This window comes from Anomaloglossus baeobatrachus, chromosome 9 (genome assembly GCF_048569485.1).
Source record: "Anomaloglossus baeobatrachus isolate aAnoBae1 chromosome 9, aAnoBae1.hap1, whole genome shotgun sequence".
NCBI classification, from domain to species: Eukaryota; Metazoa; Chordata; class Amphibia; order Anura; family Aromobatidae; genus Anomaloglossus; species Anomaloglossus baeobatrachus.
Genome location: NC_134361.1, coordinates 46,932,497 through 46,959,660, shown reverse-complemented (window position 1 = coordinate 46,959,660; position 27,164 = coordinate 46,932,497). Strand labels below are relative to the sequence as shown.

The 27,164-nt window shown below is 46.3% G+C and overlaps 2 protein-coding genes across 2 annotated transcripts; one reads left to right on the top strand and one right to left on the bottom strand.

Annotated features, from left to right (window-relative positions):
• Nucleotides 1-115: 115 nt before the first annotated feature.
• On the bottom strand, nt 116-5,708 carry FANCF (FA complementation group F). The gene is made up of 2 exons (XM_075323673.1): nt 5,450-5,708; nt 116-3,538 (listed from the first exon to the last, which is right to left on the bottom strand). Exons 1-2 carry the CDS (start codon nt 5,469-5,471, stop codon nt 2,487-2,489), a joined length of 1,074 nt encoding a protein of 357 aa, XP_075179788.1. The 5' UTR covers nt 5,472-5,708; the 3' UTR covers nt 116-2,486.
• A 212-nt stretch (nt 5,709-5,920) lies between these two features.
• Nucleotides 5,921-15,307, top strand: LOC142250436 (THAP domain-containing protein 5-like). Its single transcript, XM_075322608.1, has 4 exons — nt 5,921-5,995; nt 9,096-9,288; nt 10,561-11,529; nt 13,550-15,307. The coding sequence occupies exons 1-4, from the start codon at nt 5,931-5,933 to the stop codon at nt 13,682-13,684; spliced, it is 1,362 nt and encodes a 453-aa protein (XP_075178723.1). The 5' UTR covers nt 5,921-5,930; the 3' UTR covers nt 13,685-15,307.
• The last annotated feature ends 11,857 nt before the right edge of the window (nt 15,308-27,164 follow it).

The following is a 27,164-nucleotide window of genomic DNA, read 5'->3' as shown; positions in this document are numbered from 1 at the left end:
GGTGCTCTGACGAATGGTGACATCCTTGTAAAGTGTTCAACTGGATAGAACAATACAGACTCAACAGCCGCACAGTAGTAGAACATTTTTAATGAAGAACAGATAGAAAGTAGCTTAACTCTGCATTTAGGAAGCAAAAGAACAATAAAAAAAATTCTATGTGAAGGCGTACATAGCCTATATTGTATATAAATGAGGTTAGTATATTATATGAAACTATAAATAAGCATAAAAGGTGAAGAATACAGAAAACAATCAATAAATAGGACTAAAGTGCAGTGTCACAACAGTAAACTAAAGCTGCATTTATACTAATTATTTTGCAGTGTAAACAGGCTGCTGATCACCCACTGAACAAGGTATAACATCCGCTCGTCGGGTGAAATGATCTTTTATGCAGCAAAAAGAATAATCGTTCTCGGCAGCACATAGTCCTGTGTAAAGAACACGCGAGCTGCCGAGATCTGTGGTCGCCTCTGCGCACAGAGTGATCTAATTGCATTGTTTACGGAGGTTTGCTTGTGTAAATAGGAAGAGAAACCACCGCCGTTCGGGAAGTGTTTACCAAGCGGTGATTGTTTAGTGCCTCTGACCAGTCTGTGTTAATAGACCCTAAAGCCATACATATTAGGTGGCTGTTGGCCGAATGATGAGTTGGCCGACAGTCAACGCGGCCGTCCCGACAGTCAACGCGGCCGTCCCGACAGTCAACTAGGCTGGCCCGACAGTCAACTAGGCTGGCCCGACAGTCAACACGGCGGCCCGACAGTCAACACGGCGGCCCGACAGTCAACACGGCGGCCCGACAGTCAACACGGCGGCCCGACAGTCAACACGGCGGCCCGACAGTCAACTCGGCGGCCCGACAGTCAACTCGGCGGCCCGACAGTCAACTCGGCGGCCCGACAGTCAACTCGGCGGCCCGACAGTCAACTCGGCGGCCCGACAGTCAACTCGGCGGCCCGACAGTCAACTCGGCTGGCTCTACCGTACAAAGGAGTGCCTATGCGGCCGACCACTACCGTATTCTCTATGAGAGAGCCGCTGACACCTCCCGGAGAACAATGCGGTTGCGAATGTCCGAATTCAGACTGATATTCAGTATCTCCTCGACAATCAGTTGGCCGGAACCCCATACACATTAAACTGTTGGCAAAACCTGTCGATATTGCCAGAATTTGGCCACATTTAATCTATGTATCGGGGCCTTAAGAGGGACGCTAGTATCTCCTCAAAAACAAAGTGCTCTCTAATCATTTAAAGCAGACATGCCAACTTAGACTATGTCCACATGTCCTCTAATCATCCGTTAGAACGGATCCAGCAGCAATCTGTTGTCAAAAAGTTGTGAAGACCCAACTTATTTGTCCGCTTTTAAAAATTGATTTCAGCTGGATCCGTTTTTTTTAACATGGGAGTCTATGGAAAACGGATCTGTTAATTAAACGTCCATTATCGTCCATTTGAAACTGATCCAGTAAGCAAAAAACGGATCCTTTACAGATGGAAAATACCGGAAGACTAATTCTGGAATTAAGGAATTGGTTTTCCATAAACTCCAATGTTAATTAAACGGATCGAGCTGAAAGCAGTTTTTTAAAAATGGACCGAAAAGTTGTGAGTGCACAACTGTTTTACCAATGGATTGCTGCTGGATCCATTCTAAAAGGATGACGACTGGATGTGTGAACTTAGCCTTAGGGCGGCTTTGCACGTTGCGACATTGCACATGCGATGTCGATGGGGTCAAATCGAAAGTGACGCACATCCGGCGTCGCAGTCGATATCGCAACGTGTAAAACCTTTTTGATACGATGAATGAGCGCAAAAGCGTCGTTATCGTATCATCGCTGCAGCCTCCGACATTTCCATAATGCCGGTGCAGCGACAGGTGCGATGTTGTTCCTCGCTCCTGCGGCAGCACACATCGCTGTGTATGAAGCCGCAGGAGCGAGGAACATCACCTTACCTGCCTCCCGGCTGCAATGAGAAGGACGGAGGTGGGCGGGATGTTTACATCCTGCTCATCTCCGCCCCTCCGCTTCTATTGGCTGCCTCCCGTGTGACGTCGCTGTGACGCCGCACGACCCGCCCCCTTAGGAAGGAGGTGGGTCGCCGGCCAGAGGGACGTCGCACGGCAGGTATGTGCGTGTGAAACTGCCGTAGCGATAATAATCGCTACGGCAGCTTTCACTAGATATTGCACGTGCGACGGGGGCGGGGACTATCGCTGCAGCATCGGTAACACATTGTTACCGATGTCGCAGCGTGCAAAGCCCGCCTTAGTTGTAAATCTATTCTTTTAGTTCCAGAAAGAACAATAAAGGACGACACAATGCAGGGATCCAAGAGAACTTTTTCCAGAATGGTTTCTATACACATAGCATTACTGAAACAGACGTGTCAGGAGAACAGTCGGGTCCTTTTATACATTTTTACCATTCTTAATAAGGTATCATATAATAGAAACAATCTATGGAAACACACTAGGCTTTCTGTATTTCGGCCAGTACATCGGTCCATAGACTGACACCGGGCACATCATAGTTCCCATCCTGATTTTTTAGGGTCCTAAGTTTAGTTAATACGGAGTCTTTCACGTCTTCGGGTCCTTCCATCAGATGCTTATAATGATCCATCAGTTCATCAAAAGTCAGGTTATAGGAGGCACTGACCCATTTCCCACCTGTCAGGTCCGGTTCCATGCTACTCCCCATCTTAACCAAATGATCCAAGTAGACTTTCCTGAATTTGGAAGACTTGAAGCTTAATCGTGCCAGAACTTGGCATCTTACATTCTTAAAAAAGCCACCAGACAGGTCCTCATCTGACAGAACCCAATCCAAGAGAAGATCAGATATCGGGTCCTGGTGTTCAGAAGCGTCAATAGATAGAAGCACAACAACTACCAAGTGGTAGACATGTGGTCTGGAAATCCGGCCAAAAATATCTGAGGCGATGGAAGACTTCTGGTTGTCTTCTGACACCTTCAATCTTCCTTCTAGACGCCTTCTCAGGAGATCGGCTTGTGTCATTAGTATAGGGTTGTCCGATAACTCATAAAAGCCTTCAGAAGCCAATAGAGGAAGAGCGAGAAGTAGTTGTGAGGCCACTTTCTGGGATATCACATGGGTTAAACTTGTAGACTCTTTGGATTGAGAGTTTTGGAGCAGCTCAGTCACGTACTTGAATACAGGATTGGGAAGAGCCTTGTTCTGGAGGAGAGACATACACAGAAGATCCCGGCCTTTACTGAGGTCATCAAACGTAACATGATGGTAAGTGTTCAGATATCCGGAAAGTTCCTGGTTCTTCCCGGTAAGATGAGCTTCTATTGACTCTCTAAGAGATTTATTAGCCTTGTACCGATGGTGGACGTGCTGAAAATAGGTTCCCCATTCAAGAGCTCGCTGGACATGGAGGATATCCCAATCTTCAGCATAGACACTCTGAGATAACGCAAGAACTTCTAGAAATTGGTCCAAATTGTCCAGCAGGGTCTTCATCTTCCCAGCCATGGTGCCATCACATTGTTCACCTAAATCGTAGGAGAAGTAGAGAATACAAGTGATGCCCCTAGATCCACAGGATAAATGTATCTTACCCCCCATTTGATTCTGAGCACGGGCATAAGGGCCGGCAAAATTAGCGAGCATCTGGCCAAACGAGGACTAGTTCTCTGTGGGAGAAATTGCACTAACTAATATATTTGGACTGCGATTATGTAAAGAAATAGAGTGATTTTCACACTGAAAACCCAGTTATTTTAAAGGGGCTCGTCAATGTTGCGGACAGTTTTGTTGTTTTTTTTATTTGCATATATTTAGGGGCTAAAATAATTTTTTGAAACTGGGTTTGATCCAAAATTTTGCATAATTTTCCTTCTATAGCCACTGTCTTGCACTGTCTATCCACTAGATATAGAAGGACTTAAACCTACAGCTTTTCAAAGAAAATATAGGTTTCCAGATGATTGACAGGTCTCCGGCTACGTGCGAGACCTGTCAATCACCTGTGGTGACGCTGTGGGACACCAGCAAGGTGGCGACACTGAACTGGTGTCATCTCCAGCTATGGTTGTAGAAAGTTTTCATCCCATCCTGAAACAATACTGCATTTCCCATCCTGAAACAGTATGGCGTCCCTCTTCCTGAAAGTATAGGGTGTTCCCATGCTGAAACAGTATAGAGTCCCCCATCGCAAAACTGTGGAGGGTCCCCATCCTGAAACAGTAGGGCTTCACCCATCGCGAAACAATAGGGTGTCCCCCATTCTGAAACACTAGGGTGTCCTCCATCCTGAAACACTAGGGCGTCCTCCAACCCAAAACACTGGGGCGTCCTCCAACCCAAAACACTGGGGCGCCCTCCATCCCGAAACACTAGGGTGCCCGCCATCCCGAAACACTAGGGCGCCCGCCATCCCGAAACACTAGGGCGCCCGCCATCCCGAAACACTAGGGCGCCCGCCATCCCGAAACAGAAGGGCGTCCACCATACCGAAACACTAGGGCGTCCACCATACCGAAACAGAAGGGCGTCCACCATCCCGAAACAGAAGGGCGTCCACCATCCCGAAACAGAAGGGCGTCCACCATCCCGAAACAGAAGGGCGTCCACCATACCGAAACACTAGGGCGTCCACCATACCGAAACAGAAGGGCGTCCACCATCCCGAAACAGAAGGGCGTCCACCATCCCGAAACAGAAGGGCGTCCACCATCCCGAAACAGAAGGGCGTCCACCATCCCGAAACAGAAGGGCGTCCACCATCCCGAAACAGAAGGGCGTCCACCATCCCGAAACAGAAGGGCGTCTACCATCCCGAAACAGAAGGGCGTTCACCATCCTGAAACAGAAGCGCGTCCACCATCCTGAAACAGAAGGGCGTCCACCATCCTGAAACAGAAGCGCGTGTCCACCATCTTGGAACAGTAGGGCGACCCCCCCCCTTGTGAAACAGTAGGGTGTCGTGAAACAGTAGGGCGCCCCCCCTTGTGAAACAGTAGGGCATCCCCCCTCGTGAAACAGTAGGGCCTCGTGAAATAGTAGGGCGTCCCCCATCATGAAACTGTAGAGCATCCCCCATCATGAAACAGTAGAGCGTCTCCCCATCCTAAGACAGCGTCTCTTTCTCCATGTACAATGTGACAGGTTCTCTTTAACTCCTGCTTCCAAAAACAGACTCTTTATTTTCACCCCAGCTCAGACCTGGAAGATATAAAAGCACTGGATTGCTGTAGGGCACCTTTAACTGGTCTGAGCCCTTTTTCCAAATATGAGAGGATGGACGTCCCCTTTAATATGTTCAAAAGTGGGCGTGGTTTAAGGTGGTGCTCCACACTGAGTAAATAACATGAACACATGAATCGTTGGCATCAGCACACGGTGTACGTCAGTGCTCGGGTGCAGATCTGGCCCCCATCACCTACAATTACAGAAATACTTACCAACTTCTTGAAGCTTTATCATTCCGGAAGCTCCATGCGGAGTCGCAGATCTGAACTCATAACCACGCCCCCTTAGAGGTCACGCCCCTCCACTGAAAAGACGCAGAGTCCGCTCAGACGCCTCAGTCTGCGGCTTTCTCCTGCCGCCAAGGACAGGTCTCCTTCTATCAAGCAGGAGGGTCGGTCAATCCCTTACGCTCTAGAGAGGCGCCCACACTGTTTCACTGGCGGCAGCAGCAACCCTGCCCACACCAAATATGTCCGCCAGCGTGTTGCTCGTACGTGCGTCGCACAAGAATGACGTCACGGCTTTAATTTTGGGCAACAGATTACAAGAGCCTAATCGGATTTCCCTGATCCAAAATGGCCGCTGAGACGTAATCGCACTTCAGCGTTTCCGGATGACGTCAGGGGACAACGGAAAACGTCATTTATTGTGTTTTTTTTTTTTTTAAGAGGCAAGGTACTCACAGCGAGGAGAATGCCGAAGAGCTGCGTGGTCCCGGAATGTAGGAAGGCAGAGGCAGGCCGGGAAAGTTACTACAAGTGAGTGCGGGGGAGGGGCGGCAGCAGTGCGCACACGGGACGACTGGCTGCAAAGTGCACCAGTGGCGGAGTGCAGGGGTCACCGCCCGGGCCGTGTGCTGTGCGGGGGCGCCCACTCCACCCACTCCCGAGCACTTCCTATTTGTTTACCTTCTATTTATTATTAACCATCTCCTCACCGGACACTTTGCTTTTTTTTTTTCTTTTGCCTTAACTTTTTGTATGTGCGCATCAGAGAGCTGAAAACTGGTTTTGTGGATTTTATATATTATATATAATTTTTTTTCTTTACATTCATGGCCTAATATTTTTATGTTAATGTAACTTTTCTTTTTGTACCAATTATCAGGCAAAAGATTGTTTTTACAAAGAAAATATAAGAAAAAAAATAATCTTATTTTTTTCTTTTTTTTTTTTGTAAAAACACTCTTGCCTGATAATTGGTGCAAAAAGAATATATATATATATATATATATATATATATATATATATATATATATATTATTTTTTTTTTTTGCTTTACTACTAAGGAGCACAGAAATAATAAATATATATTGTCAGCCACAATCAGTAGCCCCTGATGCCTTAAGATTTTTTTAAAAAATGTGTCCAGTACATAAAAATAAGTAAGAAACTGAAAAATTTAAAATTTATCTCAGTGTCCTTAGTAGTAAAGCAAAATATACTAAGTGCTGCCTTTTATTTTGGACTGCTATATAGCCGGAGCTGGGTGAGACTGGCTGGAGAAAGAGATTTTTTTTTTTTTTTTTGTACCAAATTGTTGCATATGCTGCTCCATATTTTTTTTTTTTTTTATATATATAATATATATATATATAATATTACACATAATCCCTATATATATTCATGGCATAAAACATTGTTAATGTAATTTTTCTTTTTGTACCAATTTTTACAAAAAAAAAAAATTAGAACAAAAAATATATAAAATTGAAATATATATATTTTGTTCTAATTTTTTTTGTAAAAATTTTTTTGCATAATTGGTACAAAAAGCAAAAATTACATTAACATAATGTTTTATGCCATGAAAAAAATAATATATATATATATATATATATATTTATTATTATATAATTTATTTTCAGAAAAGAACTCCCAAAAGTTTAATTTAATTAATATCTGATCTATATGTTCCCCAGCAACACTGGCTGGTGTATTAGTCCCAGTTGCTGGAGAAATTCCTTGCTTACTTCCTGGCTACATAGCAGAGTTGATCTGGATCCATTTGGACCCAGCAGCTCTTGTTCACTCCTGGTCCCCAGTGATCACTAGGAGGAAAGGAGAACACACTTCCTATAGTGTATACATTGCAATCGAGAAGGCAGAGGAGGTAATAAACTGTCTCTGCCTTCTCTGTGGTGTCCTGCATGATCTGGTGCAACTGCTTAAGGCCCAGTCACACTAAACAACTTGCCAGCGATCCCAACAACGATACAACCTGATAGGGATCACTGGTAAGTTGCTAGGAGGTCGCTGGTGAGAGGTCACACTAAGCGATGCTCCAGCGATCCCACCAGCAACCTGACCTGGCAGGGATCGCTGGGGCGTCGCTACACGTGGAACTAAGGTAAATATCAGGTAACCAACCCGATATTTACCTTGGTTACCAGCGCACACCGCTTAGCGCTGGCTCCCTGCACTCCTAGCCAGAGTACACATCGAGTTAATTACTCGATGTGTACTCTGCTACGTGTGCAGGGAGCCGGCACTGACAGTGAGAGCGGCGGACGCTGGTAACGAAGGTAAATATTGGGTAACCAAGGAAAGGGCTTCTTGGTTACCCGATGTTTACCATGGTTGCCAGCGTCCGCAGAAGCCGGCTCCTGCTGCCTGCACATTTAGTTGTTGCTCTGTCGCTGTCACACACAGCGATCTGTGCTTCACAGCGGGAGAGCAACAACTAAAAAATGCTCCAGGACATTCAGCAACAACCAACGACCTCACAGCAGGGGCCAGGTTGTTGCTGGATGTCACACACAGCAACATCGCTAGCAAGTTGTGCCTCAGCAGCGATGTTGCTAGCGATGTTGCTTAGTGTGACGGGGCCTTTTTAGTCTACACTTTTTTTTTTTTTCCTTCCTATTTCTTCTAAAGTCTTTATTTCATAATCTATATAAAATTATAAGAAATGTTACCATATTCACAATAGCCCCTAGGCTTAACACTAGAACTACTGGACTCGTGACACCTATATAGAAATACATAGTGCAAAGTAGTCAAAATGACTACCTCAGTAGTTCTAGTGTTAAAGCGCACCAATCACCAGGATTTTCCTACATAACCTAAAGCCAGTGCTATACTGGCACTATCAGGCTGATCCTATGCATACCTTTTAGCTGTCAGCTCGGATGTACAGGTTTTGAAACAAAGTTTGTAAAATGAACAGTTTTTTTGATTGACCGCAGGTGATAGCTGGGGTGGGTATTCATAGTGATTCCCGCCCCCCTGCCTGTCCATATTCCCCTTTATGTATTATTTATGCTAATTCCATTATAGAAGATTATGGCTATAAATCATGGTGACAAGAGGACCTGTGCTGATGTCATACCCATGTGACCAGAAGGGGCGGGGCCTCAGCCAACAGAAAGATAATGTTGCTTCCAGGTATCAGCTATGTTAGCTGAGGCCCCGCCCCTTCTCATCACATGGGTATGACATCAGCACAGGTCCTTCTAGCCACTTAGTAAAGCGCTTCTATAATGGAATTAGCAGAAATAACAGATAGGGGGCAGGAATCACTATCAAACCCCACCCCAGCTATTAGCTCTTCAGCAGCTGATGTCAATCAAAAACTTGATTTTACAAACTTTACTTGCTTGTGTTTCAAAACCTATACTAAAGGTATGTCTAGAATCAGCCTGGTAGTGCCAGTATAGCACTGGCTTTAGGTTATATAGGAAAATCCTGGTGATTGGTGCGCTTTAATGCTAGAATTGTGATCTGTACAGCACAGGGAGCAGTCTCATTATCACATGCATGATAACATCACTATAGGTGATATCACAGCTCACCTCCTCCACCTACAATTACTGATTAATCAGCTTTTCATGAGTCTGATTCTTCTTGTTTCTTCCAGGTTTCCACTACACGATAAAGTGCGTCTCAAGCAATGGCTGACAAACATGAATGTAGAAAATTTCTTCCCTACGAAGAACCAGTATCTTTGCAGCAAGCACTTCAGACCGTCTTGTTTCCACATTCGGTGGGGGGTCCGCTACCTCAGACATGATGCTATCCCCACCATCTTCTCCTCCAGCTCAGTGGTGGCGGTAGGTATTTTGTTCTTGAACTGCTATTTCTCGCTCATCCTGAGCGTATCGATTTGTGGGTCTCTGGTCCAGCGGCCCTGTTGGTCTTCTATGACTGCCAAACCAGAGCCCTACTGCCCTACTACCCTACCTGTGAACCTCCTCCTCAAACCCCCCCCCCCCACCTGCAGGTGTTCCCGGCTCCTCTTCTAACTTGTAGGCTTAGTACAGTGACATTGTGACATCCTACTAATCAGGCGATGGCTCCCGTAGCCGCTAGACACTGTCCTGCGAATCAATACACTCTTCTCTCCAATTTGTCTACATTTATAAGATACACACAGTATATCACAAAAGTGAGTACACCCCTCAAATTTTTGTAAATATTTTATTACATCTTTTCTTGGGAGAACAATGAAGATAAGACCTTTTGACTGTAAAGTAGTCATCCCTAAATGAAAATGTCCAAATTGTGCCCAAAGTGTCAATATTGTGTGTGGCCACCATTTATTTTCCAGCACGGCCTTAACTCTCTTAGGAATGGAGGTCACCAGAGCTTCACAGGAGCCGCTGAATCCTCTTCCATCCTCCATAACAATATCACAGAGCTGGTGGATGTTGGAGACCTTGTGCTCCTCCACCTTCCATTTGAGAAGGCCATAAATATTCCAACACAACGACCCCAAACACCTTTACGACCTCCACTGCCTCGCTAAAGAATCTGAGGGTAAAGGTGCTGGACTGGCCCACCGTCTCCAGACCTAAAGCCTATGGAGCATCTGAGGGGCTTCTTCAAATGGTAGGCAGAGGAGCACAAGGTCTTTAACATCCACCAGCTCCGTGATGTCGTCATGGAGGATGGAAGAGGATCCAGCGGCTCCTGTGAAGCTCTAGTGACCTCCATGTCCAGGAGAGTTAAGGCTATGCTGGAAAGTAATGGTGGCCACAGAAAATATTGACGCTTTGGGCACAATTTGGCCATTTTCATTTAGGGCTGACTACTTAACATTTGTATCAAAGTGTCAGACCTTCAGTGTTGTCACTTGAAAAGATATAATTTACAAAATTGTAAAGGGTGTACTCACTTTTGTCACAATACTGAAGGTGGAAGAATCTATTTGCAGGACTCCCGGGCCTTCAGACATGTCTGTAATCTGTTAGTGCTGGACAGGAGACCTGTAACCCTCCTCACCTCCCGACTCTTTCTTTTGGTTAGCTCCGATGTTTGTGGTAAACTGCTACTTGACTAGATATTCTCCTGGTGATCATCTAATCACATCTTCTCCATTTCAGAGCCGACCACAAGTGACTAAGCCCAGGATGCTAAACACTACACAGAATTTACCCAATGAAGTCTGCATGTCCACAGTTTCACCTCTGATCATCAGTGAGACCCAGATTCTTCCAGACACTTTGACGATTGCTCTAGATCCAACTTCCTCCACCGGTCATATATCCATAGATGGAGCAGAGCTTCTGCTGAAGAACACCGACCCCGGCACAGTCATAGGAGCCGTTAATTTGGTACCACTAATTCATTTTGTTGAATCCTTTGATGGGCTGTCACTGGCTCTGGCTCCATCTCATGGCTTCCAGTCTGTAGCCTTACCCATCGAGGTGTCAGTAGCAGAGCAGATACAACAGATTCCTTTGGTGGAACCACTTGGCTTCCTGTCTGAAGAACAGATTGCCACCACCACTTTACAGCATGACTATGTTTTACACTCAGTTGGAGATGAAGTCTTTGAGGTGACTGCAGAGTCTAATCCTGATGCTCTGGTCGTGGAAAACCTCTCAATTGATCCCTTTTTTGAAGCTGGGTTAACCACCCCACCCCCAGCCACAATGACCACAGAGGATGTGATGTCCTATTTAGAAACCATGCAAACAGCCACACTTGTCCCTGTACCATCGTCTGGTCCTCTGCCGCCATTGATACCTTCTCAAGAGACCATATTATCAAGCTCTACCGAAAGTCCCATAACTTCTACCGTTCCCATTGTGTCAAAACGCCACTATGAGGTGTTAAGTGATGGGTCAGCGGACCTTGGCACAGAACCATCGGAGGGACCAGACACAATTCCGGAAACCTTATCGACCGCTGAGCTGGTCTCTGTAGTGATGAACTTGCAGCAGAAAGTGGTGACCCTACAGCAGAGACATCAGAAGCACTGCTCCAAGCTGGAGGTCATGGAGGGCGTCGTGGACCAGTTGAAAAAGGAGAACTTGATTTCCGAGGATAAGCTAAACTTTCTAGAACTGGTAAGTGTGGAGACTGAAGGGTAAGTCTGAATACACATTGCGTTCTGTTCCTGAAAACTATTGGCACGTACACTAAATGCAGCTGTAGACCCCAAGTCATCTGATGGAGACCAAAAAAGTTTTTTTTGTTTTTGTTTCTAAAACACACTTTTCCTCCCCACAATTTGGGAGGAAAATAAGGGGTGCGCCTTATAATGCGAATGCAGATTACCGGGAGTTGCAGAATGGGCGCTGTGGCGGTTGTGTGGAGCAGGGTGGTGCGGTGAATGAGATGCTCTGGCGGCGGTGCGGGCTTCAAATAATGGCGCCCGGAATCAGCGTGTGCGCAAATGGAGCTCTTGGCTCAAGATCTCATCTGCGCATGCGCCGCCTCCGGCCCATTGATCTCCCAGTACTCAGTACTAATAGGGTGTGACCCCTTCCTTCTTAGTGAGCTGGGCATTTCATCTAGAGCTTCCCATGGCTGTGTGTCCAGTTGGGACCCAGCCGCTCTCTGCCCTTATTCAGATTGATGTCTAACACATGGTGAGGTTTCAGTATTAGAGAGTATAGGTACTGTCCCGATTGGATACACCTTGTCACGGTTGGATGGCTTTTTAAGCCTTTTTTTTTTTTTTTTTTTGATCATAAACAATGTTTACTATGTTCCCTATTTATATTGTTATTATTATTTATTATAGCGCCATTTATTCCATGGCGCTTTACAAGTGAGAGAGGGTATATGTACAACAATCATTAACAGTACAAGACAGACTGGTATAGGAGGAGAGAGGACCCTGCCCGCGAGGGCTCACAGTCTACAGGAGGAGAGAGGACCCTGCCCGCGAGGGCTCACTGTCTACAAGGAATGGGTAATGGTACAATAGGTGAGGACAGAGCTGGTTGCGCAGTGGTCTACTGGACTTGGGGCTATTGTAGGTTGTAGGCTTGTTGGAAGAGGTGGGTCTTGAGGTTCCTCTTGAAGCTTTCCACGGTAGTGGAGAGTCTGATGTGCTGAGGTAGAGCGTTCCAGAGTATTGGGGGATGCACGGGAGAAATCTTGTACGCGATTGTGGGAAGAGGAGATAAGAGAGGAGCAGAGAAGGAGATCTTGTGAGGATCTGAGGTTGCGTGTGGGTAGGTTCCGGGAGACTAGGTCACAGATTTATATGCACTATGCTTTTAATTAGTTACAGCAGGGTATATGTTTTATATTTTTTTATCTTTGGTGTTTTTAAGGAAAATGGCTCCCGGAGGTGGCGCATGCGCAGATGAGATCTTGGCTTGTCATTGAGTCGAGCGCTCAATCTGCGCACGCGCCGACTCTGGGCGCCATTTCTTTGAAGCCCACACCGCTAACAATACGTCTGGTACGTCTTATGTACACTTTCTTTTCTTTCTCATATTTGATTGTGAAGGCCAAGTGCAGGATAGGGGTGTATAGATCTATCCCTGGTAGTGTAGGGGTTTATGGCTATGTCCCTTATAATTTGCAGGCATCCCTGATAGTCTCGGGCCTGTGGTCACATCCCTGGTAATCTAGGAGTGTAATGCTCTAAAGGGGTTTGTTTGCCTATCTTGTATTTTGTAGGCCATATTTTGTCTTCGGTAGCCTATGGTTGTGTGGTTATGCTCAGTAGTGATTTTTAGAAGAAATGACCTGTGCCAAGCTGGCCCTTCCCTCGTGATGGGCTCCTAGTGCAGCACTGTTAACTTCTTATCTATATGACCAACTCTGGTCCAAACGCAGTGTGAAGGAGCCTACAACTTCTGGCATTTACGTTACACATCTTAAGATATAGTTATATGGATTGGTCAGTCAAGACAACCCCTCCCTTAGTATTGCAGCACCCCCCAAATGCTCAGGGGAAAAGCTGGGGGGGAGTGCATATCTCATATCGTGCTGTAACATGGGTGGGCAATTGAGCAGTTGCTTGTGCCGTATGTCCTGGTGGATGGTGCTCTGTGTTGGGTATCCTCCTACGTAATATCTATATAATGGAATGCTGACCCTTGACATTTATGTTTTCTTTTCTTTTAGTCCTGTCTGAACTCCACTATACAGACAGAAGATACGGAGACCATTACGATTGTCTGTGAAGGCGAGGACCAAGCCCTGCTGTACACGGTGCCCCTCCAGGGTGAAGACCAGACAATCCTCCACATAAACCAGTGATGGGATGTTCCATGGGTCTAATCTTTGCATCGGCGGGAGGCCCTTTTTTTGCTATCATATAGAAAGGAGATGATTGTGTACCTGGTTTTCTATTCATATACATATAGTGGTGGGTTGTTTTTGTTTTTGTTTTTTTTCACTCACTTGTCCTTGAATGTTTCTTTAGTTCACTGTGGCAGCCAAGACTCCTTACACTGCTGATGCTGCGAATGTTAACTACAAGCCTGGACACTCTAAATATGGTGCTCATTGGCATTCTGATTGCAAAGTATCACCTATCCATACTATGACTGGGACCCACCTCGCCATTACCCCCCCCCCCACCCCCACCACCATCAATAAGAAAAAGCGCTCTGACTCGCATGCACACTGCCGCTGCATCTAAAGATTGTGTGACTGCTGAAGATAGCCAGAAGATGTTCTCCGGTATCTCCCAGTGTTTTATAGAGTTTGCGTTAAAGGCTGTTCCAGTCTGTAACCTTCATTTAATTTTAGACATCCCACATAATGCAGTTTGCAGCCCGATCCAAGTTTCAGCTCTCTTGTCGGACTGTCCCTCTCAGTAATACAGGCTGGACGTGAGCTTTGTGAGTATCCAGGATGCTGCTGTCTTCACTACTTGTATATCATCACATCTCTGATCATATACATATTTCCTCTTAATGTTCTATCCCCCTTTCCTATAGCCTTTATTTTTTTTTTTTTTTTTCCCCTCTACCCTCCCTGAGACTGTAGATACTTTCTTCCCTACCCTTATAGTCAAAATCTGTGTCCTACTTCCCTTTCTCCCTCCTGCTTTCTCAGTGATAGAAAGGAGGGTGAGAGCAGTCAGGCAAAAGAGCTCGGATGGATTTATAGCATTTTTGCGAGTCACTCGGATAATGGACTTGTAGACGTTTTCTGAAGAATAATAGAAGATTATTAATGAATATTTTAAAAGTTTTTCATTTAAGAAGCAAGTAAGGGTGGGGGGGTGAAACAAATTGTGGAATGATGTTCATGGGCTTTAAGTTTGCGGCAGTGCGTATGATTGACCGCCCAGCCCTTTCAGACATTGGCCTTGGTTTTCTCATTCTGATAAATGTCCCAAAGTGGAAACGTGCAATCATGATGCAAGTGGACCGGGTACAGGTACAATCAGCGAGCTCCTCCTTTAGTGTAGAGCGGCCGGAGCCCTTTAATACTAGCAATACTATATATATATATATATATATATATATATAATATTATTTTTTTTTTTTTTTTTATATAGGGTTTTATATACTTTTATCCCTAATCGCAAAGAGTTTCTACAACGTCCTGATCTACCTACTTTGAGAATGTAAAAGCCAAAAAAACTTTCGATCTGAAATTATGCATGACTTGTGCTCCTCGTAGTCACCGCCTCCGGGTGGAAATGAAGCAAATGAAGGTCTTAGAAAATAACAAAAACATTGTAAAGTTTTATCCCGACATTAAAAGTTGTCCTTCATGTAACAAGGTGATAAGTTATAATCGGCAGGGGTGCAACCTTTGGGGTACTCGGGAATCCCAAGAACGTGGCTATGAAATTCCCCGATGCAGTGGAGGTGACTGCACATGGGTCTGCGGAGGAGGAGAACAGCGGTTGCTTGTCTTCCGCGGTCCCAGAGTGAATTGAATGACCGCACATGGGGCATTTGAGAACCACATTCTCTGGATTGGTGGAACCCAGTGTCGGACTGATTACCGGAGAAACCTCCCAGTAATACCAGGCCTGACCACGGTTACCTGCATTGAACGCCGAAGCTCTCACCTGAGCTGCGGAGTGCAGCCTGGAATGAACTCGGGGTTTGCAGGATTGAACCGCGAGCGCCGACTGATTGCCCGGCGATTGCGGTTCAGTTCATGTCACAGCTGCGGACAGGCCGGGCTGAACTCCGGAGCTCAGGTGACAGCTTCGGAGTTCAGTGCAGGTAACCGTGGCCAGGCCTGTTATTACTGGAGGTTCCTCCGGTAGCCAGTCCGATTCTGGTGGAACCAGAGTTTTGTGTTTCCACATAACCGGTTTGTGGTTATCAGATTTTCATGCCAATTACAACCAAAAGTGTCTCAAGATTAGGAGACTGTACACATGGGACTGATACGCTGCAGATTTCCCACAATACGTCATTAGACTTATTTATTTTGTGAATTATTTTGCTTAAGGAACAGTTTTGCACATATTAAGTCCAGACTGGTCGTGAGGTCTCGTGAACTCAGCAGCCATGTGCGCACTTAGGCTATGTTCACACAGGGCTTTTTTTTGGTGCGTTTTTCACCACTCCCCTCCCCAGACCTGACCAAAATCTCAGGAAATCTCCTTTGAGTAATTGCATTTTTTTTGTGGGGTGTTTTTGCTGCGGATTTGCTTTTTTTTTTTTTTTTTTTTGTACAAAATGGGTTGTATCAATGAAAAAACAAAAGTTGCAAAGAGTTGACATGTTCATTCTTTGAAATCTGCAGCAAAAATGCAGGTATTTGACAAAACAGTCAGGAAAAAAATGTGTGTGTGTGTGTGTGTCTCTTAAGAAATCGCATACACTTTCCAGGTACTAAAAGGCAGCTCTTTAATAGCATGGATTTACATAAAACCAAGGCAAATCTGCAGCTTAAAAAAGGCCTGTGTGAACATGGCCTTATGAGGCTTTTTAGTTCCAGTCGGCCAGTCTGCACATTGCAGTCCTGACTTTGACCATAAGGCCGGTGTCACACTTGCGAGTGCCTCACGTGTAACTTGCGCGAGTCTTGCGTTGCATCACCCGGCACGGACTCACACTCTCCTCACAGGAGCGGGTCGGTTGCATGCTTCGCTATGCAGCTGAAATTCTCCTGTCCAGAGAGTGTGAGTCCGTGCTGGGCGATGCAACGCGAGACTCGCGCAAGTTACACGTGAGGCACTCGCAAGTGTGACACCGGCCTAAATGCCAGCTCTGGAAAACTGTTCCTGAATGTTGCAAATCTGCTAAAGATTTTACCCTTTTTTGTATTGGAAATCCTCAATAGAAATCTGCAGCCTAAATTGATAAGATCTGGATTTAGGCTATGTGCACACGTTTTTTTTGTATGCTTTTTTGCACATGAAGCATGTTTTGGCAGGAAAAACGCAGCAGAAAATGCTTTTTTTGCTTTAGTCATGGCGATCGAGGGGGTTCAGGCACTGTGCCTCGCGATCGCCGCCGGGTCTTGGGCTGATGTGGCAGCTGGGACACGGCTGACACTGCCCGGAGCAGTGTCCATGCAATTCCTGGCAGTTTAACCCCCTAAATGCTGCAATTAGTTCGATCGCAGCATTCAGGAGGCAGGGAGACTAATCGCTTACCTCTCCCTGATGATCGGGTCCCTATAATGCGATCTCAGGGACCCGATCGCTGCCATAGTAACCAAGGGCTGTCACCTTGATCACCCGGGTTCCTGAGCTACAGAGAGCCTCACACACCATGCTGTATGTACAGAGTGTGAGGCAATTAGTGCTCTGCTATAATCTCCTGTAGTGATGAAGCAATATAGCGGATTATAGAAATGCAGAAATAATTGAGATGCTGCTTTTTTTTTTTTTTTTTTTTTTCTTCCCAGCAACAAAACCTGCAAGGAAAAGATCCTTGATTTTATTGATTTAAAAAAAGCAGGCAAAAACACAAAAAAGCCACGTGTGCACATAGCCTTAAAGTAAATTTTTGTTGCAGGTTTTTTTTTTTTTTTTTTCTGCAGCACTTGGGTGAGCTTTTGTAAAGTCTTATCCACAATGCTGGTCCTGTAATACGCATTTTGAATTTTTTTTCTAAAAGTGTATGTGTATGTAATTTTTTTTTTTTTTTTTTTAAACAATTTTATTCGGAATGGACACTACTCTAATCACTTTATTTGGAGGTTTGACTTTATTCCTGTAACAAAAAAAATGGCATGTAAGTGGCTTCTACACCAACTTTTCTTCTTCTATTTTCGTGCCTTTAGTTGGATTGCTATCTGCATGAACTTCTTTTTGGAGTACAGATGATGGCAGTGATCAATCAATGCCTGTCTCCTCCTCTGAGTGTTCTGCTGCTGCAGGAGATCGTTAAAATGAGCAGAACACTCAGGTGGACATGGGTCCTGACCTAATTACTGCCATCATCTGTACTCCCAATAAGTTCTGACATCAATGCAGGAAAACAGGTCGAAAAACAGCCGGGGTGTAGATGGTGTTGTTTGTTTTTTTTTTTTGTTTTTTTTTTTTTTTTTTTTTTTGTTTCGTGATTGTCTGGACAAACTTTTTATAAGTCTTATCCATACAAGTTTTATTGATTTATATCGTTTCGCGTTTTTTCTGCACAAGCTGTAGGTAAACCATGGAGTACCCGCCGGCCTAAACTTTTAATGCAAACATTTATTGGGAAGTGTAAGGCTATTGCAGAAATGTCTTTACAATGTCCTTATTTCTTGGCTGTATTTGGAGGGATAGGGTCACGAGAAGTATTTTGAGCTGATCTGCTCCTAAAAACAAGCCAACCTCTTTTCAAATATTTTTCCAGTTCATTTCAATGGAATACCCACTTTGCTGCTGATACAAATTATTTGAAAAAAAATTAAGTGGTTTTACACAATCTTTCTCCAAAAAAATAAACCAAAAAATGACTTTTTTTGGATGGTGTTCAAAAGTTTTCTCCTGTGCTGCACCAACCAATCGAGTTGGGCAAAAAAAAAACATTGTTGTTTGTTGGCGGTCGCTCCCTGGCTCTGGTTTTGCACGATGCATCTTGTATAGAAAAATTAGGTACTGATCATTCTCAGAGATTGGAGAAAGTGACTATAGAAGGCGAATTCGGGAAAACATTTGATTCCGTAGCTTAAAATCTTTTATATTACGCTCACATTTTATTCTTCATCTCCTGGAGAAACCTTTGATCTACAATAATACTTTGCGCCTCGTTGTTAATGCAGGAAATTTTAGAATATTTGCAAAATAATTAAAATAAATTGTGGCTGATGCTTTAAATTTTGTCAAGTTTTGAGGGGAAAAAAAGACAAATTTGAGAACTGAGCACTTTTTTTTTTTTTTTTTTTTTTTTAAATCAGTAACATTAACTTTTATTTTCAAGATTTGATTTATGTGCAATACTACTGGAGCTTAATTCTGGAAACTTGAATCTTATATTAATTTTTTTTCCCCCCGATTTTATCATTGAGTATTTTGACCTCTTGCGTGACGTCACGATGCAGCAGAGCGGGATAGTGGTACAGGAGAGTATACACTGCATCGAGGCATCTAACCTCTTGATTAGATCAGTTGGATCATTTCTACCTTCGTAACCATTTTTATTGTTCTAATGTATCTAAAATGAAAAAATAAATTAAATAAATGAAGCAACTTTTGCAAGTGTCTTGATTTTAACAATTTACTGTTTTGTGTACACAGCTCCTATGCATACCCATGTCGGTTTTTGATTTACATTAGTTTTAAATTAATAAAAATACAAAAAATCTAATGTTTGACTTTTTTTGTAACATTTTTATTAATGCAAAAATAATATATTTTTGGAATTAATAATGTAATATTTTAATGTATTAAACATTACACATATACCAAAAATGTTAATTTTATTAACATTTTAAGTTTTTATTACTATTTGATTTTGTTATTTAAAATTATAAAATGTAGATGGTAAATATATATTTTATTATTTTTTTTTTTAAATTTTAAAAAAATTACAACTAAAATGAAATAGTTATAAAATGTTAATTTCCTGGTTGCCACATGACCGCATCACAGGATTTGTCCTTTGACCTCTACAGAGACAGGAAACTACAAGAGTTTAAAAGCCCCTCCGACCCCCACCCCAACCTTCTTAGTGTTTGACTGTCCCTGTACAAGACGGACACAAGGGAGGAGGCTAAGAAGAAGCTGGTGATCCCCCGGGACTTTAGGGCTCATCTTCCCTTTGAACCCGATGACATCAAGGCGTGGGAAGATGTTTCTAGGATTATTGTTCCCATACCAAAAGTGGCTAAGAAGACATCCATACCTTTTTGAGGACTCTTCTGGTCTTTGAGACCTCATGGAGAGAAAAGCACATGGTCTTCTGAAGAAGGCATGGGAAGCTTCAGCGACCACTATTAAATCTAATATTGCTGCTACTTCTGTAGCTAGGTCCATGTCTAGGTGGTTGGATGATCTGGAATCTCAGATCAGAAGTAAGGCCCCTAGGGAAGTGATCTTAGATTCTATCCACCTTTTAAAGATTGCCACAGGGTTCATGGCAGATGCCTCAGCAGAATCTGTAAGGTTTTCTGCACGGAATGATGTGTTAAATTCAGCCCGCCATGCTATATGGCTTAAGACCTGGTCAGGAGATAGCACCTCAAAAAATAAACTTTGTTCCATCGCCTTTTCAGGGCTATGGGTATTTGGTCCTGTGTTTAAACAATATCCTGGAGAAGGCTTCAGAAAAAAAAAACGGGGATTCCCATAGGAGACATCCCGGAGGCCTCTGCCCTCTCATGGGTTTTGGCCCTTCAGGGAGCAAGACTACAAAGGGAAAGGAAAGACAGGGAGGTGGAGCTACCCAATGGGGGGGAAGGATAGGAACCCCCAATTTGGTTCCCGGAAAAGACCAGATAGGTCCTGATGCCAAGTACATAGGCGGGAGACTGGCTGTTTTTCTAGGGGATTGGAAAAACATCTTCAATCCATGGGTTCTCCAGATCATAGCTCAGGGACTCCAGATCGAGTTTTCCCGTCGCCCTCCTGAAAGATTCATTCTAACACAGCTCCGTTCTCGGTCCGTTTGCAACAGTCTCTGGACAGATGTAAAAACCTAGAGTAGAGAGCCAGTAATTCCTGTTCCAGCCGCAAAACAATTTAAGGGTCATTACTCAACCCTCTTTTCTGTTAAAAAAACAAAAAAAACAAACCCCAAACCATTGGGCGATTTCCGCACCATAGTAAATCTAAAACCACTAAACCAGTGGGTCACATACAAGAGATTTTGGCTGGACTCAATCAAAACTACTATCCCTCTTATGAACACAAATTCAGTCATGGCCACTATAGATCTAAAAGAGGCATATTATCACATTGCTATACATCCAGACTCACAAAATTTCCTAAGGTTCGCCATAAAAGAGGGGGGGGGGGGGTGTTCTCGTGCCTCCCCTTTGGCCTGTCCTCTGCTCCACGGACGTTCGTGAAAGTGATGGCGGAAGTAGTCGCTCGTCTCAGAAGGGACAAGGTGATAATTGTACCTTACCTGAAGATCTACTGATACTCACAGGAAGAGCTGTCCCGGAAGATAACCATTACTTTATGACAACTTTGATCCCTGGGGTGGATAGTAAATATCCACAAGTCAAACCTCCAGGCAGACACCAGGAAGATTTTTCTGGGAATTTTGCTGGATTCCAGTATAAGAACCGCCTTTTCTTTGTCGCTCCTAATTGGGAGACCCAGACAATTGGGTGTATAGCTACTGCCTCCGGAGGCCACACAAAGTATTACACTTAAAAGTGTAAGGCCCCTCCCCTTCTGGCTATACACCCTCCCGTGGGATCATGGGCTCCTCAGTTTTCATGCTTTGTGCGAAGGAGGCACACATACACGCATAGCTCCACTGTTTAGTCAGCAGCAGCTGCTGACTATGTCGGATGGAAGAAAAGAGGGCCCATATGGGGCCCCCAGCATGCTCCCTTCTCACCCCACTTTTGTCGGCGGTGTTTGTTAAGGTTGAGGTACCCATTGCGGGTACAGAGGCTGGAGCCCACATGCTGCATCCTTCCCCATCCCCCTTAGGGCTCTGGGTGAAGTGGGATTTACCGGTCTCCAGGCACAGAGACCGTGCTCCGTCCACAGCCCCTGGGGAATCTGCTGGATATGGAGCGGAGTATCGTCAGGGACAGGGCCCTGCTACGCCAAGGTACTCTGTGTCCCCGTACAGTCCGCGCGCACACTGCAGCATTGCTGGGTGTGTTGGTGCGCCGGGGACAACAGCGCTGCGCGCTGGTGCCATTCCTATCTACAGCTTTGCTGAGAGGGGACATGTATTTGAAACTGCCGCGCGGCCGCTGTTGTCAGTTTTTTCGCTGCGGCGCGGCTGTGACTTGTGGTGCGCCGGGGACTTCCGCGCTGGCCGTGCATATATCACGGCCGCGCTTATTACTCGAGTCCCCGGCTTTCTGCGGCCTAGTTTCGTTTCGTTCCCGCCCCCAGGCCTGCCAGTCAGGGGAAGGGCGGGACGCTGTATAGAATGTCAGCGCAGAGGGCTGGAGTCTGCTTTGCATACTCCAGCCCTCACACTGGGCACAGTGGGACGCCAGTTTCCCGCACTTTGTTTGAGGCACGCCCACGATCCCTCTCTTCACAGGACGCCGGCAGCCATTCCTGTGTGCAGTCTGAGCTGGAGAGAGGAGACTGGGAGACCCAGACACGGGATTCTGGTGCCCACACACCCGCTTTTCAGCGGGCGGTAAGCTGCCCTCAAGGGCTGACCCCACTGGTGCCGACGTGTATATTGTATTTTATGCTTGCAGCTTTACATTGCACTGTACGGTCGCTGGGGATCCTCTGCTATATACCCTCCTAGATTTCTCAGAGGACACAACAGCATGTCGACCGCAAAAAGCAAAGGTGCCAAGGCACAGGCTTTCTATGCTGCTTGTACCGCTTGTGGGGCTGTTCTACCGGCAGGTTCCACTGACCCCCACTGTGTGCAGTGCTCGGCCCCTATGGCACTTGCTCGGCCGGGGCCTCTGCTGGAGGTGACCCAGGCAGAACCTCCTGTAAATACTGTCCAGGTGACAGGGACGGAGTTTGCAGTCTTTGCTGACAGATTGTCTGTGACTATGACTAAAATTCTTGAAACATTGCAGTCTAGACCAGTACCTCAGGCCATGGACACTGTTAACTCATTGCTCCCTGGTCCCCCTCAGTCGGAACAGCTCCGGGATCCGGGGGTGTCTCTTGCATCCCAGGGTGATGGCTCTGACACGGACGACAGTCCCAGACAGCCTAAACGAGCTCGCTATGAGCGGCCCTCGACTTCATCACACTGGTCAGGGTCCCAGCAGGAGGACTCTCTGTATGATGAGGCGGAGATAGCTGATCAGGATTCTGATCCTGAGACCGCTCTCAATTTGGATACACCAGATGGTGACGCCATAGTGAATGATCTTATAGCGTCCATCAATAAAATGTTGGACATTTCTCCCCCTGCTCCTCCTGTGGAGGAGACAGCTTCACAGCAGGAGAAATTCCATTTCAGGTACCCCAAGCGTAAATTAAGTGTATTTCTGGACCACTCTGACTTTAGAGAGGCAATCCAGAAACACCACGCTTATCCGGATAAGCGTTTTTCCAAGCGGCTTAAGGATACACGTTATCCTTTTCCCCCAGACGTGGTCAAGGGCTGGACCCAGTGTCCCAAGGTGGATCCTCCAATCTCCAGGCTTGCAGCTAGATCCTTAGTTGCAGTGGAAGATGGGGCGGCACTTAAAGATGCCACTGACAGGCAGATGGAGCTCTGGTTGAAATCCATCTATGAAGCTATCGGCGCGTCGTTTGCTCCAGCATTCGCAGCCGTATGGGCACTCCAAGCTATTTCAGCTGGTCTTACACAGATTGACACGGTCACACGTACATCTGCTCCGCAGGTGGCACCCTTAACCTCTCAAATGTCTGCATTTGCGTCTTACGCGATCAATGCTGTCCTAGACTCTACGAGCCGTACGGCAGTGGCGTCCGCCAACTCCGTAGTTTTACGCAGAGCCTTGTGGTTAAGAGAATGGAAGGCAGATTCTGCTTCCAAAAAGTGTTTAACTAGTTTGCCATTTTCTCGTGACCGACTGTTTGGGGAGCGCTTAGATGAAATCATTAAACACTCCAAGGGTAAAGATTCATCTTTACCTCAGCCCAGACAAAATAAACCCCAACAGAGGAGAGGACAGTCGGGGTTTCGGTCCTTTCGAGGCTCAGGCAGGTCCCAATTCTCCTCGTCCAAAAGGACTCAAAAGGATCAGAGGAGCTCAGATTCTTGGCGAACTCAGTCACGCCCAAAAAAGACAGCTGGAAGACCCGCTACCAAGGCGGCTTCCTCATGACTTTCGGCCTCCTCTCTCCGCATCCTCGGTCGGTGGCAGGCTCTCCCGCTTTGGCGACATTTGGCTGCCACAGGTCACAGACCGTTGGGTGAGAGACATTCTGTCTCACGGGTACAGGATAGAGTTCAGCTCTCGTCCTCCAACTCGCTTCTTCAGAACTTCTCCACCTCCCGACCGAGCCGAGCTAAAAGCGGAAGGAGTGGTGACCCCCGTTCCTCTTCTGGAACAAGGTCACGGTTTTTACTCCAATTTGTTTGTGGTGCCAAAAAAGGACGGGTCTTTCCGTCCTGTTCTGGACCTAAAACTGCTCAACAAGCATGTGAAAACCAGGCGGTTCCGGATGGAATCCCTCCGTTCCGTCATCGCCTCAATGTCTCAAGGAGATTTTCTAGCATCAATAGACATCAAAGATGCTTATCTCCACGTGCCGATTGCTCCAGAGCACCAGCGTTTTCTACGCTTCGTTATAGGAGACGAACACCTTCAGTTCGTAGCCCTGCCTTTCGGTTTGGCGACAGCTCCAAGGGTCTTCACCAAGGTCATGGCAGCAGTAGTAGCAGTCCTGCACTCTCAGGGTCACTCGGTGATCCCTTACTTGGACGATCTACTTGTCAAGGCACCCTCTCAAGAGGCATGCCAAAACAGCCTGAACGTTGCGCTGGAGACTCTCCAGAGTTTCGGGTGGATCATCAACTTTTCAAAGTCAAATCTCACCCCGACCCAATCGATAACATACCTTGGCATGGAGTTTCATACTCTCTCAGCGATAGTGATGCTTCCGCTGGACAAACAGCGTTCACTACAGACAGGGGTGCAATCTCTCCTTCAAGGCCAGTCACACCCCTTGAGACGCCTCATGCACTTCCTAGGGAAGATGGTAGCAGCAATGGAGGCAGTCCCTTTCGCGCAGTTTCATCTGCGTCCACTACAATGGGACATTCTCCGTCAATGGGACGGGAAGTCGACGTCCCTCGACAGGAACGTCTCCCTTTCTCAGGCGGCCAAGGAATCTCTTCAGTGGTGGCTTCTTCCCACCTCATTGTCAAAGGGAAAGTCCTTCCTACCCCCATCCTGGGCGGTGGTCACGACGGACGCGAGCCTGTCAGGGTGGGGAGCGGTTTTTCTCCACCACAGGGCTCAGGGTACGTGGACTCAGCAAGAGTCCACCCTTCAGATCAATGTTCTAGAAATCAGAGCAGTGTATCTTGCCCTACAAGCCTTCCAGCAGTGGCTGGAAGGCAAGCAGATCCGAATTCAGTCGGACAACTCCACAGCGGTAGCATACATCAACCACCAAGGTGGCACACGCAGTCGGCAAGCCTTCCAGGAAGTCCGACGGATTCTAACGTGGGTGGAAGACACGGCTTCCACCATTTCCGCAGTTCACATCCCAGGCGTGGAAAACTGGGAAGCAGACTTCCTCAGTCGCCAGGGTATGGACGCAGGGGAATGGTCCCTTCACCCGGACGTGTTTCAGGAGATCTGTCGCCGCTGGGGGATGCCGGACGTCGACCTGATGGCGTCACGGTACAACAACAAGGTCCCGGCTTTCATGGCACGGTCTCACGATCACCGAGCTCTGGCGGCAGACGCCTTAGTTCAAGATTGGTCGCAATTCCAGCTACCTTATGTGTTCCCACCTCTGGCATTGTTACCCAGAGTGCTGCGCAAGATCAGGGCCGACTGCCGTCGCGCCATCCTCGTCGCTCCAGACTGGCCGAGGAGATCGTGGTACCCAGATCTGTGGCACCTCACGGTAGGCCAACCATGGGCACTACCAGAACGACCAGACTTGCTATCTCAAGGGCCGTTTTTCCACCTGAATTCTGCGGCCCTGAACCTGACTGTGTGGCCATTGAGTCCTGGATCCTAGCGTCTTCAGGATTATCTAGAAATGTTATTACCACCATGAGACAGGCTAGAAAACCATCCTCCGCCAAGATCTACCACAGGACGTGGAAGATATTCTTATCTTGGTGCGCGGCTCAGGGAGTTCCTCCCTGGCCTTTTGCATTGCCTACTTTTCTTTCCTTCCTGCAATCCGGGTTGGAAAAAGGTTTGTAGCTCAGCTCCCTTAAAGGACAAGTCTCAGCGCTATCTGTATTTTTTCAGAAACGCCTAGCACGACTTACTCAGGTGCGCACGTTCCTGCAAGGAGTTGGTCATATCGTCCCTCCTTACAAGCGGCCGTTAGAGCCCTGGGATCTGAACAAGGTTCTAATTGCTCTCCAGAAGCCGCCTTTCGAGCCTATGAAGGATGTTTCCCTTTCTCGTCTTTCACAGAAAGTGGCTTTTCTAGTAGCGGTCACGTCTCTTCGGAGAGTGTCCGAGCTAGCGGCGCTCTCATGCAAATCTCCCTTCCTGGTGTTTCACCAGGACAAGGTGGTTCTACGTCCGGTTCCTGAGTTTCTCCCTAAGGTGGTATCCCCCTTTCATCTCAATCAGGATGTCACATTACCTTCCTTGTGTCCTCATCCAGTTCATCAATTTGAGAAAGGTTTGCATTTGTTGGATCTGGTCAGAGCACTCAGGATCTACATTTCCCGCACGGCGCCCTTACGCCGCTCGGATGCACTCTTTGTCCTTGTCGCTGGTCAGCGTAAAGGGTCGCAAGCTTCCAAATCCACCCTGGCTCGGTGGATCAAGGAACCAATTCTTGAAACCTACCGTTCTGCGGGGCTTCCGGTTCCTTCAGGGCTGAAGGCCCATTCTACCAGAGCCGTGGGTGCGTCCTGGGCATTACGGCACCAGGCTACGGCTCAGCAGGTGTGCCAGGCGGCTACCTGGTCGAGTCTGCACACCTTTACCAAGCATTATCAGGTGCATACCTACGCTTCGGCGGACGCCAGCCTAGGTAGACAAGTCCTTCAGGCGGCGGTTGCCCACCTGTAGGACAGGGCTGTTTGACGGCCCTATCACGAGGTATTCTTTTACCCACCCAGGGACTGCTTTTGGACGTCCCAATTGTCTGGGTCTCCCAATTAGGAGCGACAAAGAAGAAGGGAATTTTGTTTACTTACCGTAAATTCCTTTTCTTCTAGCTCCAATTGAACTAAAGTGGGGAGACAAAAGGGCGCAATAGGGTCTTACCCGATATAACATATGATGTTAGAGAAGGTACAGTAACACTCACCTGGTGGGGTTGTGCCAGTCACAACTCCTTCAAAGACATGTGAGTGTCCGCGTGGTTCAAGCAGCGGCCCCGTAGGTATGATATAAAAATAATGGTGGACAAAAGAAAAACGGGTATATGCCGCGCTTAAAAACCACTGAGTTGGAAGTGATATAATATTTCTCTTTTATTTACAGCATTCCTACGCGTTTCAGAGACAACAGACCGTCTCCTTCTTCAGGGAAAAAAGAAATCATACAGACAATCAAAGGCTGACATCTTATAAAGAATCCATACTGCCAC